Source organism: Seriola lalandi, unplaced genomic scaffold (assembly GCF_002814215.2).
Source record: "Seriola lalandi dorsalis isolate HSWRI2012SDOR001 ecotype SW California unplaced genomic scaffold, Sedor1 jcf7180002054574, whole genome shotgun sequence".
Lineage (NCBI taxonomy): Eukaryota > Metazoa > Chordata > Actinopteri > Carangiformes > Carangidae > Seriola > Seriola lalandi.
The window spans coordinates 1,246,914-1,265,867 of NW_019525127.1; the positions used below are offsets into that span (position 1 = coordinate 1,246,914).

The following is an 18,954-nucleotide window of genomic DNA, read 5'->3' on the forward strand; positions in this document are numbered from 1 at the left end:
GAGGAGTGAACACTTGAGCTCATGGCCTCTATTGTTAAATCTCTATTTCTCCATCTTAATTGTTCATATAATAGATTTTAAAGAGCTGTTGCTGTAATGTAAATTCTACCACAACATGACTTGAAAGTACAAATCATTTAGAGGAAAAAGCTAGTGGTGATAGAACTGCACACACTGAAACAGCATTTAGCAGCTACTGCAGACAGCTGGAAAAACAACTTCCTAATGAACAGTGCAGCTCTTACTTTTACATGTGTGTCGTTATTTCCCCCAAGTCAGTTTTATTTTCCTTAATCTTACTACCACTTTCTAATGAGGTAGCCTTACTTTTATTAATGGGTTATAGTGTGTAATGAATGGTTTTATATAATGCTGCCCAATATTTCACTAAGACTTTACAGATGGGTTCATTAATCAGAACCACTTTTGGGTTGCCAGGTTGTGAGGTGGATAAACACCAGCTGAGGGGATTTTTTTTTTTTACCCTTGGAAACTATGAGTAACTTAAAACAGAACTTTGGAGCATTAGTAACAATGTATAAAGACTTTATAAAAGTTTCTAAGTTTTTAAATCAGACTTATCATGTAGCCTATCTACTTTTAAAAACCCTGCTTCATTTGTTTGTGTTAAGCACTGAGTTTCACTATGAAATAAATGTTCCTTGTCTTAAGTCTTTGGACATCTGAGCTAATTCTCTTCCTCTCTGCACTGCATTAGAGCAAAATCATGGAGGATTAGTGGAGAGCATTTGCACATGTGTGGACAAAAAACAATACAGCGGGGGGGAAAAATGCAACAAGCTGAAGAGGTGATGGAAGGAGAATGCACACGTGCAGAAGGTCACTCGTGTCCTTGGGGCTTTCCCTCTTCCTCGTGCCACTAAGGATAAAAAGCTCATTTCACTCAAGCACTTACAGACATTCCCCTCGACAACCGTCACGATGCTGCAGCTGCTGACATTCCTGGTGGAAAAGCTCTCCCTCCTCTCCAGCCTGAAACTTTTTGAGTCCAGCTGGTTGGACGGTGAGGACCAGGAGCCCCCCGCTCAGCGCGGACCGCCACCGCCCCCCCGCAGAGGAGACCTGCTTGAGGTCCCAAGAACCATTTTCACCCACTTCGGTATTTACCTAGGTGACAATAAAGTAGCTCACCTGATCCCTGACATCCTCCCTGTTCTTACAAACGACAAGAAGCTCATCAGCTCTGTCATTACGAACAAGAGACTCATCCTCGGCTGCCTCTACAAGTGCGCCACGGTGCGCGTGGACACGCTGGAGGATTTTGCTTATGGCTCCAACATCCTGGTTAACCGCATGGATAAGATGATGAAGGCACAAGCGTTTCCCAATGAAGATGTCGCCCAGAGAGCCGAAAAACAGATCGGAGGGATCCCATACAGTCTGCTGTGGAATAACTGTGAACACTTTGTGACATACTGCAGATATGGACATGCAGCAAGCCGCCAAACAGAGAAGGTATTAAAGCCCAACACTCTCTATTTGAATAAGCACAGAATTAAATGTTGCTCAGGTTATTGATCATGGCATAATATCTCTTAGGCTATATACAGGTTTATCTTAGTGCATCATAAAGGTAAACATTACACAAGGGTTATTTCATATGTTGGAGTGCATCATCACTGTCTCTTTGTAGTCAGTTCAAACATGGCTGGATTAACAATTTTGAAGGCAAATGGGCCAAAATTAGTTGTTGGGCCCCCCTCCTAACCTCAGTGCTTTGCTCATGGATCCTGACAAATCCAACTTCCCATTAAATACAGGGCGCACAAGGACCCAAACAACAAAACAAAACTAAACAAAGCAAACAAAAACTCAAATACTACTCATGCAGTTTGAATTATATTCATTATAATATTTAGGAATATGCACAGTGGGAACATGGTATAAAGAAAAATAAGGTCTTCAAACTAGAGTCTGACACAGGACCTCTCTACAAGACAGTGAGGGTTTCAATTAGACCCACCCATATCCTGAGACATCCTGTCTTGTCATCAGTTTACTCAGTAGATGAGAGTATAAACAAAACACCAGCATCATTAAATGTATTACATCTGCTGTGTGAAATGATGCCACAGCTCGTTTTTCCATAAGATGAATGTATTTTCTGATGTTAGCAAAGCACCTCTGCAATAAAGCACTGTAAGAAGCCTTGTAAATACAGGGACTACCCAGGGTTCATATTGTACTTATGTTGTGCACATTCCAAAACAAAACTGCAAATCTGATATAAAAAAAACTGCCCAACAGTGAGTGAACTGGGTTTAACCTTGCACACTGATTTACAACAGCAGTTTCACTGCTGGAACCATGGTTGATGATTTTTACAAACACTTTCCAGGTGATGGCAAAGCTGAAACTTTGTGCAGCAGCCAGGAAAGATGTGCACTAACTAACTTTGTTTCTTTCCTTTGTAGTTCTGTGAGTGTCTGAAATCAATCATCAGAGACCAGCGCAGCGTCATTGTTACAGGACTGCTTGGAATTATCTCCATGGTCTGTTTTGGTATGGCAGCTTCAACTACATTACCCACAATTCTAATCCCCTTCACTCTGTGGATGGCTGGTTAAAAACGGGGCTCAGCGCAAAGAATGTGCAAATGAACTGAACTGAACTTTTTACTTGGCAAAGAAGACTGACCGGGAACCTCTTCCAATCACTGGACTCTTGTCATGTGATGCCTTATAAATCTGCTCTACAACAATATACTTTCATTTTATTGTGTAGGCAATGCTGAATGTTTTGTGCGTTAATAGTTTCCTGCACAGCTTATGCTTGTCCTCTCACCAAGTGTGGTGAGGGACATTAAATCTCTGATACAAGACTACAGTTAGTGATTCACCTTGCTAACATTTGAGTCACCACAAAAGTGAATACACAGAGTACATGAACTGTAACAATATCTTTAGCATCATAATGTACATAGAGGAGATTTTATAATGATGTACTTAATATAGTGATGTAAATATGAAAAAATGTTTAATAAAAGAAATGTATTTTTATTTGTGTGCCTTGTGTGTGAGTGTGACCCTCTCAACATGCCAGTGGAAGCAGAGCCTTGAATTAGCCTTAATAACGGCAGATACTCTATGCCATGCTGTATGGTGGTTATGGCGTTAGTTGTGAAACTGGTAAAACAGAAGATACAGCATGTGTGTAAATGTGCAGTATAGATGCACTGCAAAGAATGCTTAGGAATAACGGCAAAATTTCAACCAATCACATTGAAGCAGCGTCATCAAACTACCTGAATCTTTTCATGCTGGATATAAATCTATAGCTGTGACTATGTGTTAGGTTGAATTCAGATAATTCCACATTACATTTCACATATATTTCTTAAACTGTTTGAGATTTTTTTCTTAATGTTCAAGAAAGTGCTGAATAAGGATGAGACACATTTAATCTAGTCCATGAATAACAAAGGCTGTTTGTGTATGATCGCTCAATTCCGGTGACCTTTAAATGAGGATTTAACTTGTTGCCAATTAAGCCTTCTTAATGAGGACCCTTGACCTTAATTCACCAAAAACAAGGCCCAAGTTTCAAAGTCTGAACTGCACAACAAAGTGATTAGAGAAAGCTGCTTTGTTTCTGTCAAAATCAAAAAAAAAACGTTGACCAATACCTAATCCTACTAACCGCAATGGCCCCGCCCTCCCAATGCCAACATAAATGAAATGCTCAGGTGTTGGTCACTTTGCTGCACACTGCCAACATGTTTCTCTACCAACTGATCAACTTCTTCTTCGCAGCTTCCAAAAAGGAGGAGGATTCGAAATATGACCTTTCCCTTTACAAGCGCGGTGATCTATTAGAAGTCCCCAGGACACTGTTCACCCATTTTGGTATCTACCTTGGCAACAACCGTGTGGCCCATCTCATTCCGGACATCCTGCCTGCGATTTCCAAGAATAAATCTGCAATTGCCAAGATGGTAACAAATAACCGGTTGCTGCTTGGGGTTATCTTGAAGGTTGCCAGCGTCAGAGTGGACTCTGTGGCGGATTTCGCTTATGGCTCAGAGATTCTGATCAACCACATGGACAAAGTGTGCAGCCAGCCTGTGTTGGATGGGGATGAGGTGGCTCGAAGGGCTGAGAAACTCCTGGGCTCCGTCACCTACAGTTTACTGTGGTATAACTGTGAACACTACGTTATGTACTGCAGATATGGCATGGCTATCAGCTACCAGACATACCAGGTAGAGTCTCTGGCTTCCAGTCAGTAGAGATATTAAATGTTAGTTTTACATTTTTTAAGTCGGTCAGTCTTAAAGCAGTACTGACTTGCTGAGCGATGGAAGGACAGTAACACAAAGAGGGAAGGAATACTGTACTACAAACTGAGTAACTTTGGCAGATATCTATTTTATCTGACCAAGTTAGACTGTTCTAGCCTCATATTAACTTCACCTGAACTTTGAAATACAGTTTTGCATGCATGCATAGATTTAGTTCTACACCACTGACATCTTCACAGCCAGTGTAGACAGGAGGAATAATTAATGACCAATAACCACCTTAATGTCTGTAAAAACATGTGAGTGTTGATTTAAGACAGATTTGAAAGTGTGGTGTGCTGTGTGGTTTACAAATTGCTTTCTGGTAAAAACATCAGTGATTATTTTGAAATATTCTGTGTAAAAACATATTTTTTATGTCATGGTTTATCAGCTTTACTTTCAATGGTTATTACTGAGCAATGATTACCAGTTTTTATCCACGGTAATCCTTAATTCTTTGATTCTAATCTTCAACTCCTGGATAATATTGCATTGCTAAGGTCACGTGCAAAGACACAGGTTAGTGCATGTGTGGCAATTGAAAAGCCCTTTATATCCAAGGGGTTTAGTGATAAACAGATTATTGGGTAGTCACACTCAGTGTAAAGCAATGTTAATCCAAATGTACTTATGAAGTACGGACTTCTTCTTTCATTGTTTCGTATGTGGTCATACAAGGATGTTTTGACTGCAGAGGGCTGCTTGCTTCTTGCTTCCGTCCACTGCAGTGAACATTAACGTCACTTATTCATGAGGCAAGCAGCTCCATCTAGTGTTGCTTTACGTCCAATTTACTATCATCCTGGAGTTAATGGAGACTTCCTGTGACAATAGACCGTCACTGCTCCACTAATTTATCATCGGCTTTGCCCTCAATCACTGTCTAATTCTCACACCCTTTCCTCCAGTTCTGCACAACGGTGAGGAAGATCGTCTGCAGCAGGATGACTGCCTATCTGACTGCGCTATGCGGTGGAGGAACCATGCTGTATCTGGGCTGCGTGACGCCGCTGATGGTTTTACCAACACTGCTCATCTCATTCACCATCTGGATGGCAGCCTAAAGGCCTCATGAGTAAAGACTCAAGTAACAAACTGGTGGACAGTGAAATTACACCCTGTGTATTAGCTGTGTGACTAAAGGCACTGGGAAACAAATGTGTTCACAGCGATAAAATGTCATAAGCGCATGAGTTACACACATTTAGTTTGACCTGTTGTTGATTTTTTTATTTAAAGATGTTTTATCTTTCTGTGCCTTGATGGGATTTTCTTCTTGATGCTGTTATAAAACCCCTTTTTTTCTGTTAGATGTCTAATTTTGTCTGTTATTCATCATTAATGTTCACCAGACTCTGATATTCAACATCAATCTCATTCAACAGCAGCAGCTCATGGTTTATAAATGACCTCTGACTCAGCACAGTGGCAAACTCCTGAGGGTTGAGATAAAGCTCGACGAAGACTTTACCTATGATATATATTAGCCTATAGTGATGATGCATACTGTATGTAGCCTAAAGCTTATAGGAATGTCACAACATGTATATACCTTAGGATCATTTAAAAAGTCATCAGTGTGATACTACACTCACATCATGCTGTAGCTTAAACGTTGGCCTGGACAAAGTGCAATAAGCTTCTTACGTAATATTTCTTTGATGGATCATATTGGCAATTGTCATATATGTCGTTGTCAGTCCATTAAACATGTATTTCTACCTGCTTCCCGTTTTGTTTCTTGTACTTATTTTCACATCCTCTCTGCTGCCATCAAAGTTATTTACGTTCTGTGACTCGATATCACCCAATGGAAAAACATTTATTTAAGATACATTAAAGGTCCATGGGAACATACCATTGAATACAGGCTTGGGAAAAAAGTAGCCACAAAATATTTCAATTTGAGTGAAATGTTTTGCTCATTTCTGCAGAGAATGTGGTCAACTGTCTGTCATTGTAACTACAACAAGAATAGCATTATGCACTGGGCAACGTTCATAAACCTTTTTTTAGCATTTCCCCTGAGAATTCATAGGAAGCAAACAAAACAATCACCCAAACAGACTGATTGAATACAGGAGACACTTTACGGTGATAGAGAAGTATTATTTAAAGCAACTCTGAATTTCACTGATTCATAATTTCAAGAATCTGAGGGTCTGAGTGGTAAAGGAATAAACCTTTATTATAGTTTGGTGGTGGTGTATCTATCTGTGCCCACAAAGCTATTAAGATTATGTAACTCCATAAAAGGAATGAAATGGACTTCAAACTGAAGTAAAACATCTGGGTTTTCTAAATAATCTAAATAAAAGTATTTGTAAAAGTCAGAGGATAATTGTTGTCAACCAAGTGCAAAGGGGGAAAACAGGCAAGCAAAAAGTCCAAAAACAGAAAGGAACGGGGTCATAACTGAAAAGGCAGGAGCAAGAAAACTACAGGGCTAGCTTGCTACAGCTTGAGTCCAGGTGTATGTACTGAGGAGCTGATGAGAGAATGGGGATCAGGTGGGTGGTGGGTGGATGGATGTGGAAGTCAGTTGATATGGAAATTTGGGTACAATTATTGGACAGGGAAGGAATATGCAGGAGATTATTAACTGGCAACAGAGCAAAAAAGTGTGCAAAATGTTACAGACTGTTGACATGAAATCCTGTACTTGTCTCTGAAGTGGATTCTACCTACTTTCCATTTATCAGTTCCAGGACATGGTGCCAAAAAAATTTGGAGCTAAAAATCTTTGTTTGATGAACTCTGTGTACATTAGATACTGTAATGTTAGGACATAAAGGTGACATACTGTAACCCTGGTTCTATTAGCACAGGCTTCGGCTAAGCATAGGGCTGCCAGATGTAAATTGCACATACTATCTTTTTCTACCTCTTGATTTCAGTGACGATGTCGAAAACAAAGCACAACAAATCTAAAACCTTGTAATGGAGTAAAATAATCAGCCAAACCTTTCGCATTTCATTTGTTGCTACGCAGAATTGATACAATGTTGTGCAAATAATAAGATACCATAGAACTTACCAGATAAAGATACCATTTGAAAAAATACAAAACTATTTTCCTGTTAGAACTATCATGACATGATGTGAATGCAAAACCAAACCTGGACTCAGAATCATCGAGCTGGAGTCAGTGGATGGCCAGAGAAACATCAAGGCAGCTGTTCACATCTGATGCCAGAGACAGGAGGTACAGGAGTTATCAGGTCATCAATTTTCCATAATTACAGTAGCTGAGCCACATCCATAACAACTAAGTTAATAGACCGTGTATTAAGATTATTTTGTCTTTTACTACTTCCAAGGTCATGTATGAACATTGTGCTTTACACATAAAATGATATTGTACTATCAGATACTCCTCACCCCGATGGATGATGTTAGAGATATTTTCCATCAAACTCTCATATACCTGTTGGATGTCCAGGATGGCAAGATGTAAAAAGTCAAAAAGATCAAACTGTAAAAACGTATCTCTGCCTTGAACCTGAGTGATACAGGTAAAGACCGGTGTCAATTAAGGATAATTGCCTTGCCATTACACTAAGCACTTTGTCCTGCAGAGAAACGTATGTATTGATTTAACAGAGGCTGATGTAATGGGCAGAAGTCCACAAGTTCTATTAAGCGGAGTGCAGGTGCACAGTCCCTGCTGAGATTGAAGAGTAACTGGGTTTTGTCACGGCTAAAATTGACACCTTTCAGATTTTAGTCTCGACTCGCTGAGGGAAATCTGATTTAATTTCTATATTTCCACATGGTGTGAAAGGTCTCCCTTATTTAGCTACCAATAAATATATCAAACATGGAACACATGGGTGCTTCCAAAAGCAAGGAAGAAGAGAATGGGATGAATCTATAGGAGCACAAACAAACATCCTGTCTCTGTAGGATAAAGGACTTGCTCTAAGCATAAACATACCAACAATATCCAACATTCATAAAAATCATTACAGGGAGAAATGGCTATCACTGTTCTCTTAGTGCAGATGTATATAGGCTATATTTTTCTTTTCTTTTTTCTTGTTTTTTTTCTTCCTTGTATTGGCTATTTGAGCACAGCAGTAAGTCTCTATTTCCTTATTTTCAACAGTATTTCACCCCAGCCACAGCCTTGAGGGACATTAGAGTCCAAACATTCCAACTGTGAAATGGTTCCCACACCATTGAAAGACCAGTGGTGACTCAATTAAATGATTATCTGTCCAGCAATGGTCTATTTGAAACATTTCAATTAAGGTCCAAGCTTTTCCAGAATTCGGAGAGGAATCTCTCAAAGGCAGCAAACAAGCTACTCCTAGCACTGCCAAGTATCTCAGTTGCTCATACCAGGACATGATTTAGTTGCATCCTTTTATTTTTTCTGTCTCTCCCTGTAGCCTGCACTCTCAATGTTGGTTTACTGATCTCTACAACATGCATTACCTTTACATGGAAGGATAGCTGTATCCTTTTGTGGCCAGAGGCATCACACCATACAAATTCCAACTGCTGTCATTGAAAGTGCTGATGATGCAAGGGGCAGTTGTGTCAGTTGTGGACTGTGTAAACTCAATCAAGCAACAACCAATCAAGAATTTAAGTCCTTTCTGTCTGATAAAACCAATGTTCAGCTTTACCACAATATTCAGTGTAGGTCAGGGTGAGGGTTAGTAAGTATTTTGTGTTCCCTTTCCATGTTTTGACAAATCCTCAATTTGTGCTCACATATGCAGATGACACCAAAATCTATATGCAAATAAAAATCACTTACTTGCATCATTCTATTTATCTTTCTGCAACTGAATGCTAACAAACTTAAGATGCAAGTTGTTGGCCCCAAAACATAACAGTCTTGCGACATAGAAGTAACTTTAGATTTTGGTGGCTATCTGATTACAAACTGCCAACGGTTTTTGTCTTGTCTTCGCAACCTTACCTAATTTCACAGTTTTTAGGCTGAAGTTTAATTAACAAACAACAAACTATTAGCCTGTAATGATGCCCAAATATGGTAAACTGGAAGCTACTATTGACAATGAATGAGATGCTGATTATGTGGGAATACTTTGCTTGTTTTGGTCTTTACAATGTTATTGGTTTTTGCATCTCACAAAATAAGCTTTATGCCCAAAACATTTCCATTACAATTTCCCAGTTCATGCTCTGTAGTGCACCTCAGGTTTGAGGAGCTTCATTATATTATAGCACATGTTCAAATTACTGTATGATAGTCAGACATGATGCCATCAAAGGAAAGGCAATCCCGCTAGCAACATTGTGGAGTCCTTGAAACTAAACCTATGCCTTAAAGATTGAGTTGAGTTCAGCTCCAGAAAATGGATAACTATTTCATCATTACTGCTTAAAGACAAGACAAATATAGAAAATCGTTCTCTTCTTCTCTTTTTTGTGTTGATAAAAAGAACAAAACAAACATCTGAAACACCACCTATTCTTACAGGTAGTCTGATTTCAAACCTGTCTCTTGGTAATTACGTTTCTATACATCTAAACTGCAACAGCAAATACATTTTGTTGTTTAGGCAACAAAAGCTCTTTGATTAAGGTTAGGGAAAATTGTGATTTTGGCTAAATGTGAATAATAAAACATTTTGTCTTGTGTGTTGTGGGCTTTCCAAATAGCTAAATTAGTAACATGATTGAAAACATAATCTGGTCACAATTATGTTTCCTACAAAACATATTTATTGTTGCATTTTAGTTGTAGCCTATATAAATGCAAATTTAAAGAGAAAGGTTTGCTGATTCCTAAATGAGAAATATAGAGTAGAGACAGTGCAGTTGTTGTTTTCCAATGCTTTATTAAATGCTAAGAGTAGATATGGCACAGCAGCAGCTGTAGTAATTATGATGTATAGTGAGGTAGAGGAGTAGTCAGGCAGCAGACAGAAAGACTATCAGCCCTGGCTGTGCGAGAGCAGTGTGGCAATACAAGTCTAAATTGACTATATACACACACTGGAAGCCTGGTGCGTGTGAGAAGGAGGGGCAAAGTATTATTGTTATTTGACTGCAAATTTGCTGCAGGAATGACTGAAGATGGATCATGATCATCTCATTTAGATTCTGTTTAGTCCCTGTTGTCTGTGGAGACAAAGATAAAGGTAGAGACAAACACACACAAAGATCTGTCCTTTAAGTGAAACCTGCTCAGCCATGTAGAAAATACCTTTAATTTTTTATTGCATCTAAAGAAAAAGCTCTAAATGATGCCTTGATTAAAAGATAACACATTACTATGACCACTTTAAGTCTTTTCATCATCCTTCATCTCTGCATATTGATCTTTAGAAGGGGTGTCCACCATCTACTCTCTACTATCCCTGTCAATATAAGGGCAAATATATCTGTAAAATTACTTATGTGTAGGAAGTAATCATGTCATTTTATGGCACAGGGTTTGAAAAAGGATACTTATTTTTCACTGCAATTTTAACTCTATTGATAGCTCATGATAAAACATATAACAACAGTGAATGAAGTGAGAAGTTTACCTTGTTTTAGCAGTTCACCTTCAGACATCTGGTGTTTAGATTGTGACATTATGCAGGAGTTTGCAGCATTGTAAAGAACAGGTGACATATGGTCAATAATCTTATTTAATAGGCTATGATTAAATATCCCTGACATAGGAGCCCTATGTAGCTTTGCATCTTAATGCCTCTGCTGTTCACAATGATAAATGTGCCGCCGTCCTCCTCAGACACAGTGTGTTTGCCATGAAAACTCCTGCAGGTATTTAGGTATGCTTCAGTCACTTCAGATATCTCCGGAGCATGATTCTATTTAGATAGAAGATATCAACAACCAGTCAGTTCTCTGTGCTGCCGTGTTGAGTTACCGGCTCAGTGCATATTGTCATTTAGGAAGTGGATGGTTCTAATTTAGAGGATATGTTTTGCGACAATATAATTTGACTCTAAATAGGATCAATAAAGCATAAAAAAAAACAAGGAAATACATTTAGTGTCATTTGCATTCTACCTTTGCACTGCCTACCAAAAGATGATGTGAAGAAGACATGGATACAGGTAGATAGTAACACGGTCCACTTTATTAATGTGGTGAAAATGTCATCAAGCACTTGAAGCAATCTTGTAGGGACTTCATTTGCCAAAGGTGAACTATTAACAATGCAGAAATGTTTATGTCTCATGCTGAAAGTTGCTGCATTTTGATTTGTAGCTATAATCCTTTTACAAAATTAATCGATTTTATGGAACAAATGACTATAATGACTATATGGATGTGAAAGGTTACGTTCGTGGCAACTGTCTCACAGAGATTTATCAGCCGACTCTATAGTTTGCCAAAAGTTTCAGGTCATTGTTTTGTTATGGTTTTCTTCAGCTTAACTGTTTTGACACTGCTCTCATTAACCTCATTTCTAGTTGCAGCAGTGAGTTGTTTTTACCAAAAAGCTCTGATGAATCCACTATATGCTACCTGACAAGCACCAAGGTACCAGCGGATTGGCGTGTTTTATCCCATTTACTACAATCACATAAACTTTACCTCACAGCTAACCATTTCACAAGCCATGCTGCTGTGCTTTAGACATTTTAAATGTACTTTTTTTTTAAAACCATTCCATTGGTTTGAATTATTTTCTATATGGTATGAAAATACACGAGCAGACTTTTGATACTTTCCTGAGTTGGGTAATCCATCCACAGCGAACAGCAAGTCTACTTTAAAGTTACTTTATTGCAGTAAGGGCATAAATGAAAATCAATAACTGCCTCGAATGGAAGCGAAAAGTACAAAAAAGTAAAACTTTGAAAATTGTTTTTTTTGTACTTACAGAGCTAAAACCTTAAACACACCATATATATTATTTAAATGACAACGGGGGAATCTTTTCTGGTGCTGACATTCACATTTAAACAAGGTCACCATTTACTGACTGCTCCATTTCCTAAAACCATGGGGGAACCTCAAACATGCCCATCTATTCAGTGTTTCCTGGTTTTTCTCATTACTTCACCATCTGTGCTGTTGCACTCTGGGCAAAGTGGGCTTTTGCCAAGGAGGCTGCTTGGAAGTAACTCAATTTCTAACGGCTACATGGTGTCTTGGTTTATAACAGTGGTAATAAAATTATGAGCCCAATTACCATTCAGAGGCTCAACAATTTGAAATGGGTCAGCTGCATTGTACTACACTTCATTGACCATAATATGAAATGTTAGCGTTACTGCACAAAGTGAGTTCTCTAATGATGATATATTTTGTGGGCTCTGAAGCAAATCAATAAGCAAAGTCATGCTGTTGTTTTCACTGAAAGATTTATGTGAAAATAATTTCACTTTCTAAATCACGTCAGTGCTGTAAATAACTGATTAAAATAAAACTTAAACATGTCTGTAACATGCCTCAAAATGCCCCAAATCTGTGCACTTTTATACAGTGAGTGCAGCCAGATCCACTTACAGCCCACTGGGATTGTCCACTGTTGACTGCTTAAAATGTACTAAACTCGCAAAGAACATTTGTTGAATGACAATGTCTTCAAATTCAAATTCTAGAAATCATGATTTAGTTGCCACACAGAGGAGTTTGTTTTACATTTTTATGTAAACTATGAGCTTTGTGCTCCTACTGAAGCACTGGTCTGCAGAGGCACACCCACAGCAGATCTGACACTGATGAAAAACAGATCAACTTAAGTAGATTAAGATGAATTGTATTAATGCTCTGCTTGTACTTGAAACGGTTCTTAATTTGACATCTAAGCTGGATATTCTCACACTTTCTGGTGGTCATAAACGCTCCATCTTCACAAAGCATTAGCTTTGCTGTCTGTTGACAGACAGACGTACATGGTATTTTCCATTCCAGCAGACGCCCAAACACCCAGCATGAAGTGCATAAAAACGATCCACTGGGAGGCAAACATGCAGCAGACATCTCTCTGTTTCAGGATGTTGGTTAGGGAAGGACACGTTTCCTCCTTGTTGCACAACCCGCCTCATGTCAGTCTCTCAGCGTCTCACAGGGCAGGTAATGCGCCCTCAGTGCCAAACCGGCTGCAGTGCGCACTGGCAAACGTTGCGCGCTTTGCTGTTGCGCTCGCTTGTTCCATCGGCGTTTGATGGTTTTCCATTATTTTATTCGTCTGGATAACGCAGGGAGGAGAAGAAACACTAAAAAGTTTGCTGGAGACAGAAGCTATTTGAGGAATCTACAAACCTCACTCTGCGGATTGAGGTGAGTGGATCTTAATCTGAGCAAAAAGCTTGTTGATCTTGCATTTGATCTTTTGATCCAGACAGCTATCTATTATGGAATGATATGTTGCCTATTATAGCTACTGACCCATGCTTCGTTTCTTAATGTTCTTTTTATATCACTATCACCAGTCACCGCAGCTGCATTTTAACTTCTTAAGCCATTTTGTGCCACATGTCGTAGCAGAGAGATAACAAAGCTGGGACAGTCCCACACAGCAGCTCCTGCTGTGGACTATTAGGTCAGACATACAAAATAAAGATTTTCAAAGTGCAGCAGTTTATGAAGAATGAAGCACAACCTGCTAATCACAGACTCAGGTTTGTCCCGTGATAGAGAAGCTCAATTTAACATTCACGGAGAATGTAGCTGGGGTTTATGCCTCGGATGTGATATTAAATGGAAATCCACCATAAAGTGAATGTGTATTGTGCCTTTTGCTTGTACAAGTAAATATCTACAAACACAGCAGTTATCCTATGAGCTGTAAAACAGAGCATGCAGACTGTCAGAATTCATCAGGTGACACTTTATCAAGCTACTGACAGTATTAGATTGTATTAGTATTAGAGAGATGCTGCTTGAGCTTCACTTTAAGATGGCTATGGATCAGAACATGTGCCCATATTAAAGCAAAATCAGAGCTGCTGTCAGTGTCCGTAGCTTCTTCTGTATCTGTCTCCTGAAGGCGTCACCTACAGTCTATCTCTGTGATGTTCAGCTCATTGTGCTGTACAATATTCAAGATCTGATGTCTGCTCTGATTGACGGTGATGGCTCTTGAAATGCTTATAGCACTTCAAATATTTTCAATGTATCCATCTCATCTCACATGGCTCGTACACGTAGTTTTACCATGCACGCCATAAATCATAGCTCAACTTTCTCTGTAATGCAAGTTAGATATTTAGTTTGCATAGGTGTCAAAATAATTGAAATATTTGCTTTTAAAATGCCTTAAAATTTACATAGATTGAAAATAATACTTACAGACCGTCATTGCTGCTTAAAGGCACAATACATTTTCATTATTTGAATTTGCTCCAAAGGGAAACAGACATCATATATTATATTTTCTAGATGCCAGCCATTTGTTTTGGAGAAATACTGAAAACATTTACCAAAACATGAAGTAATTTACTTTATCTGGGTCACAACATGTATGTCCATTGCTCAAACTGAAGTACATCTTTTCACAGACCGACTTATGGGGACTGTTAGCCATGGATACAGCAGATCAACTCAACATGACTCAAGCGGAAGAGTCACAACTTGTTGTTAAATCTTCCAACTGCTGCTCAACTACAGGCACAATAAGTGATGAGAACCTTTTAAAGCTGGACGACAGCACAAAGCTGGTTGGAGTTCAAGTGATTCTCATCCTTGCTTACAGCACAATCATATTGTTCGGAGTCATTGGAAACTCCTTGGTGATATACGTCGTCTTCAAGTTTAAAAATCTACGGACTGTGACCAACTTCTTTATTGTGAACTTAGCTGTGGCAGACTTGCTGGTGAACACGCTGTGTTTGCCTTTCACCCTCATCTACACTCTCTATGGCGAGTGGAAGTTTGGTCAGGTGCTGTGCTTCATGCTGCCCTGCGCTCAAGGCATGGCCGTGCACGTGTCCACCCTCACCTTGAACATCATCGCCCTGGACCGTCACAGGAGCATCATCTACCACACGGAGACCAAGATGTCCAAAGACATGTGCGCTGTGGTCATTGTCATCACGTGGGCCGTCAGCGCCCTGTTGGCCAGCCCGCTCGCCATCTTCAGGGAGTACGGGACATTTGATCTTTCGCCGGATGAATCTATTCAGGTGTGTACAGAGAAGTGGCCGGGAAGCAGCATGAACGGAAGCATCTACAGTATATCGATGCTTCTGGTTCAATATGGCTTACCCCTGGCTATAAACTCTGTTGCTTACATCCGTATCTGGAATAAACTGAAGAATCACATGAGTCACGGAGGTCGAAATGACCGCCATCAGCGCAGGAAGAAGACCACTAAGATGCTGCTGACCATGGTGGTGGTCTTTGCTGTCAGCTGGCTGCCTTTCCATGCGTTCCAGTTGGCTGTTGACATCGACAGCACTGTGCTTTATATGAAGGACTTCAAGCTGCTTTTCACTGTGTTCCACATCGTGGCAATGTGCTCGACGTTTGTCAACCCCATCCTGTAGGGTGGATGAACAACAACTACAGGTCGGCCTTCTTGTCTGTGTGTAAGTGTTATAGGCCGTTCAGTCTGAGGTCAAGATGCTCCAAAGGCAGAGACACACTAAAAAGTGAAGAAGGGAAGGTCTGCACGGACTGCAAATCAACAAAGGTGTAAGGTGCACAAAGGAAATTCATTAATAATCACCTGTGGACATGTGAAGTCTGTATTTGGTTTTGTGGGGGCATTTCTTTTCTTACAATGAGGGAAGATGAAAAACATTTATGGGTTGGAGAAATTTAACATAAAAAAAAGGGGCTTCAATTTAAAAATAATTGAATTACCTTCACTACATAAAGCTGAGTCATACAAGCTCTAATTCCAAACAATAGCGCTCGTCAACTCAAGTGTTTGAGAGTCAAACGATGATAGACATTCCTCTTTGTTGGTGCAGATTGTCTATGTTTGACATTGGCATGGATTTTTGAGAAGACTGCTCTTGACGTTTAATGATTTGAATCTGAAATTTAAACAGATGACTAAGACTTTGGCGCTCGGTCAATTGCGATGATAAGGACCCTTTTTAGAAACTATATGAAAATTATTGGGGTGGGCAAGTGGGCTGACTTACATTCTCGTAATACTCCCAATAATTCAGAATATAAAATCTATGGCAGACCACAAGATTGTGAAAATACAGCCACTCTAATTCTGAATAAAGTACTTCTGAACATTTAGGCCATGACAACCACAGAACGAGTGAACAAGGCCCAGATAGAGTCTCGTATGATGTATAATTCTAGGATGAGAAAAAGCTGGAACACCAAAACAAGTTCAGGCTGCACCTTAGTAAAAATTTATAAAAATAAAACAGGAAAAATGTTCATATCCAAACCAAACTGAGTTGTTTTTTTATTGCTGACAAATGTTACTAACTTACGTTCATTATAATATGATCCACCTTTGTCGCAGTATTTGTAAATTCATTGTCTTACTTAAGGATTAAAGTCCTTCTCTGTGAGATGTTTGCATTATTTTGCTTCTCCTCTCAAAACTCCTGTCAAAGTCAGCACTGCACTGGGCTTATACATGTAACTGCAAATAACATAAAATCAGTAAATAAGAAAAACATAACCTGTACCTGTGTTTTAAACCAGAATGGAGGTAATATACCACCATGGCTAACAACTCTGCTCCAGCATCAAAACACATGCATACGCTGATAATAACTGACAATTTTTTAGAAAAGAAAAAGGCTCATATGCAATAGACCCCTTTTTTTAAAAATCGGAAAGTTGCTAAGGGCATATTAATAAATTATGATTTGAATCATTAGTTCACTTTTGAAGTTTTAGCAGGGGCCCCTGTCTTCTTATTTTTCCAGCCTTGACCCAGCAGCGTGGACATCAATCACATGGCGCCATAAAACGCTTCACAACAGTGATGAAGCCTCAATAGTGTTCTGCAGTGTATATCTCAGGCAGTCATATTAGAAGAGATATGTCTGTGTTAAACATATTTTTTGGGGATGTATATCTAACTGGAAGAAGGCAGTATTATGCTGTATTGTTGCTGTCTTTTAGAGCAATCACATCTCAAAACTGGAAAATGTAATTTGGAAATAAATATATATTTATTCATGATGGAAAAAAAGTGAAATATGCTGCTATTAACAGGGAATTTATCAAAGAATGCAAGGACCTTAATTTAATCTATCAAGACAAAGTGCATCAGTCAGCCTCCACAGACTGTGTAACCTCATGAAGAGAAAAAGAAACAAAAACTGTAAATCTTTTTGTCCAAAAGGCCTTGAAGTCATGTATGTGTATTTTAACACGTTAGCATTATAGAGTGACTCACCTGTTATACGTACTAGTTGTATCTGTGTGATTAGTGATTCCAAATCATGCATTAATTAGTCAGGCACTATTGAATTTACTAAACAACTACAAATACACAGCTGCCAATTTCAAGAAAGTTAATCTTTCTACATTAAACTGCATTAACTGCATAAACTCAATTAATATTAATATTAACATTTATTGGTTGCAGATTCTCAGATATATTTAGTAATTAAAGGGAAACTTTGATGGACATCCATCAGTATTTCCTGATATTTCATAGACTATACAATTGATTGATTAATTGAAAAAAATAAATCAACAGATTAATTGGTGTTACTTAAAGCCTTATGATAAACTTGCCAGGACCTGTTTCAAGCTGCATCTTTACTGCGTTACTGTGATAGTTTTGCTGAGAGAAAACCTGGCCTCAAATCTTTAACATGGACTCATGTCAAAAAGACCTGTTCTGGGTTTTACTTCTCAAAGATATATAAGACTAAACCGACAAAACCGGGCTCCTGGATTCATCTCTGATGCCACACGTTGAACGTCCACTCCATGACAAAACAAAAATGGGATCTGCATGATAGACATTACATTTTCCTCGTTGATCGTCTTGTTTAAACCAGCTGCTGATGCTGGAAATGTCCGTCAATGGTTTTGATGATAACTGTCACCATTCAGTATATGGGTGGGAAAAGACTGTGGGATCAAGCCATTTGATTCATTGTACATTAAAGTGTTCCTTAACTAACATGTGATGGCCATAACAGCACACATCAGTCTGCTTTGACATAATACCTTGGCAATTGTCAGCAATCAAGCCAAGTGTAAAACTATTGGAGGTGAAATTTACTGCATGCTAAAATAAATGGATAAATAAATATGAAATACATGTGAATTCATGACGTGACACAGAGAAACTGACGTGAAGTAAATATTACTAAATATACAAGTTTGACTTTGTTTTGGCCTTGACATTTATTGGGCTCTTTGTTATGGGCATTACGCAGAGGGATCCAGATGCTTTTGTGTGTTTGCATTATGGGTTCAACAGAAAGGAGCTTATTAGATAGAGTTCCTCTCCTTCCCCCACTTGCATTTGTTCGCAGTGAGCATCCTAATTACCACTATTTGCTTTTACAGTGATTACACCGGTGCTCAGGTTTTGAAGAACCCTTCCTGTTGACCAGGTCCTCACTGATTTACTTTGAGTGTACGTGAGGAGCCGAGGGACTGGGATATTAGCTCTGCATCTCCATTTTTAGTAAGCTATTCATGGCGTATTCAGCACTAAATCAATAATTGTTTCTTTAACTGTGTGAGTAGCAGCTGCTGCCACAAAATGTGCCCTCAGGAGGATACTTGCTAATCAAGTAAAATGAACAATAGTTTTG

The 18,954-nt window shown here is 39.0% G+C and overlaps 3 protein-coding genes across 3 annotated transcripts; all 3 read left to right on the top strand.

Moving 5' to 3' along the window:
• The first annotated feature begins 934 nt into the window (after positions 1-934).
• On the top strand, positions 935-3,020 carry lrata (lecithin retinol acyltransferase a). Its single transcript, XM_023417479.2, has 2 exons — positions 935-1,476; positions 2,436-3,020. The coding sequence occupies exons 1-2, from the start codon at positions 943-945 to the stop codon at positions 2,586-2,588; spliced, it is 687 nt and encodes a 228-aa protein (XP_023273247.1). The 5' UTR covers positions 935-942; the 3' UTR covers positions 2,589-3,020.
• A 716-nt stretch (positions 3,021-3,736) lies between these two features.
• On the top strand, positions 3,737-6,029 carry LOC111663255 (lecithin retinol acyltransferase). Its single transcript, XM_023417387.1, has 2 exons — positions 3,737-4,222; positions 5,212-6,029. The coding sequence occupies exons 1-2, from the start codon at positions 3,737-3,739 to the stop codon at positions 5,365-5,367; spliced, it is 642 nt and encodes a 213-aa protein (XP_023273155.1). The 3' UTR covers positions 5,368-6,029.
• An 8,746-nt stretch (positions 6,030-14,775) lies between these two features.
• npy2r (neuropeptide Y receptor Y2) lies at positions 14,776-15,890 on the top strand. Its single transcript, XM_023417385.1, is given in 2 exon segments — positions 14,776-15,733; positions 15,736-15,890. Coding segments are annotated over 2 exon segments (1,113 nt in total).
• The last annotated feature ends 3,064 nt before the right edge of the window (positions 15,891-18,954 follow it).

Coding starts and splice junctions, on each gene's coding strand:
- lrata (XM_023417479.2), top strand. CDS start 943: ATGCTGCAGCTGCTGACATTCCTGGTGGAAAAGCTCTCCCTCCTCTCC. Junction 1,477..2,435: donor CAAGCCGCCAAACAGAGAAG/GTATTAAAGCCC, acceptor TTTCCTTTGTAG/TTCTGTGAGTGTCTGAAATC.
- LOC111663255 (XM_023417387.1), top strand. CDS start 3,737: ATGTTTCTCTACCAACTGATCAACTTCTTCTTCGCAGCTTCCAAAAAG. Junction 4,223..5,211: donor TCAGCTACCAGACATACCAG/GTAGAGTCTCTG, acceptor CCTTTCCTCCAG/TTCTGCACAACGGTGAGGAA.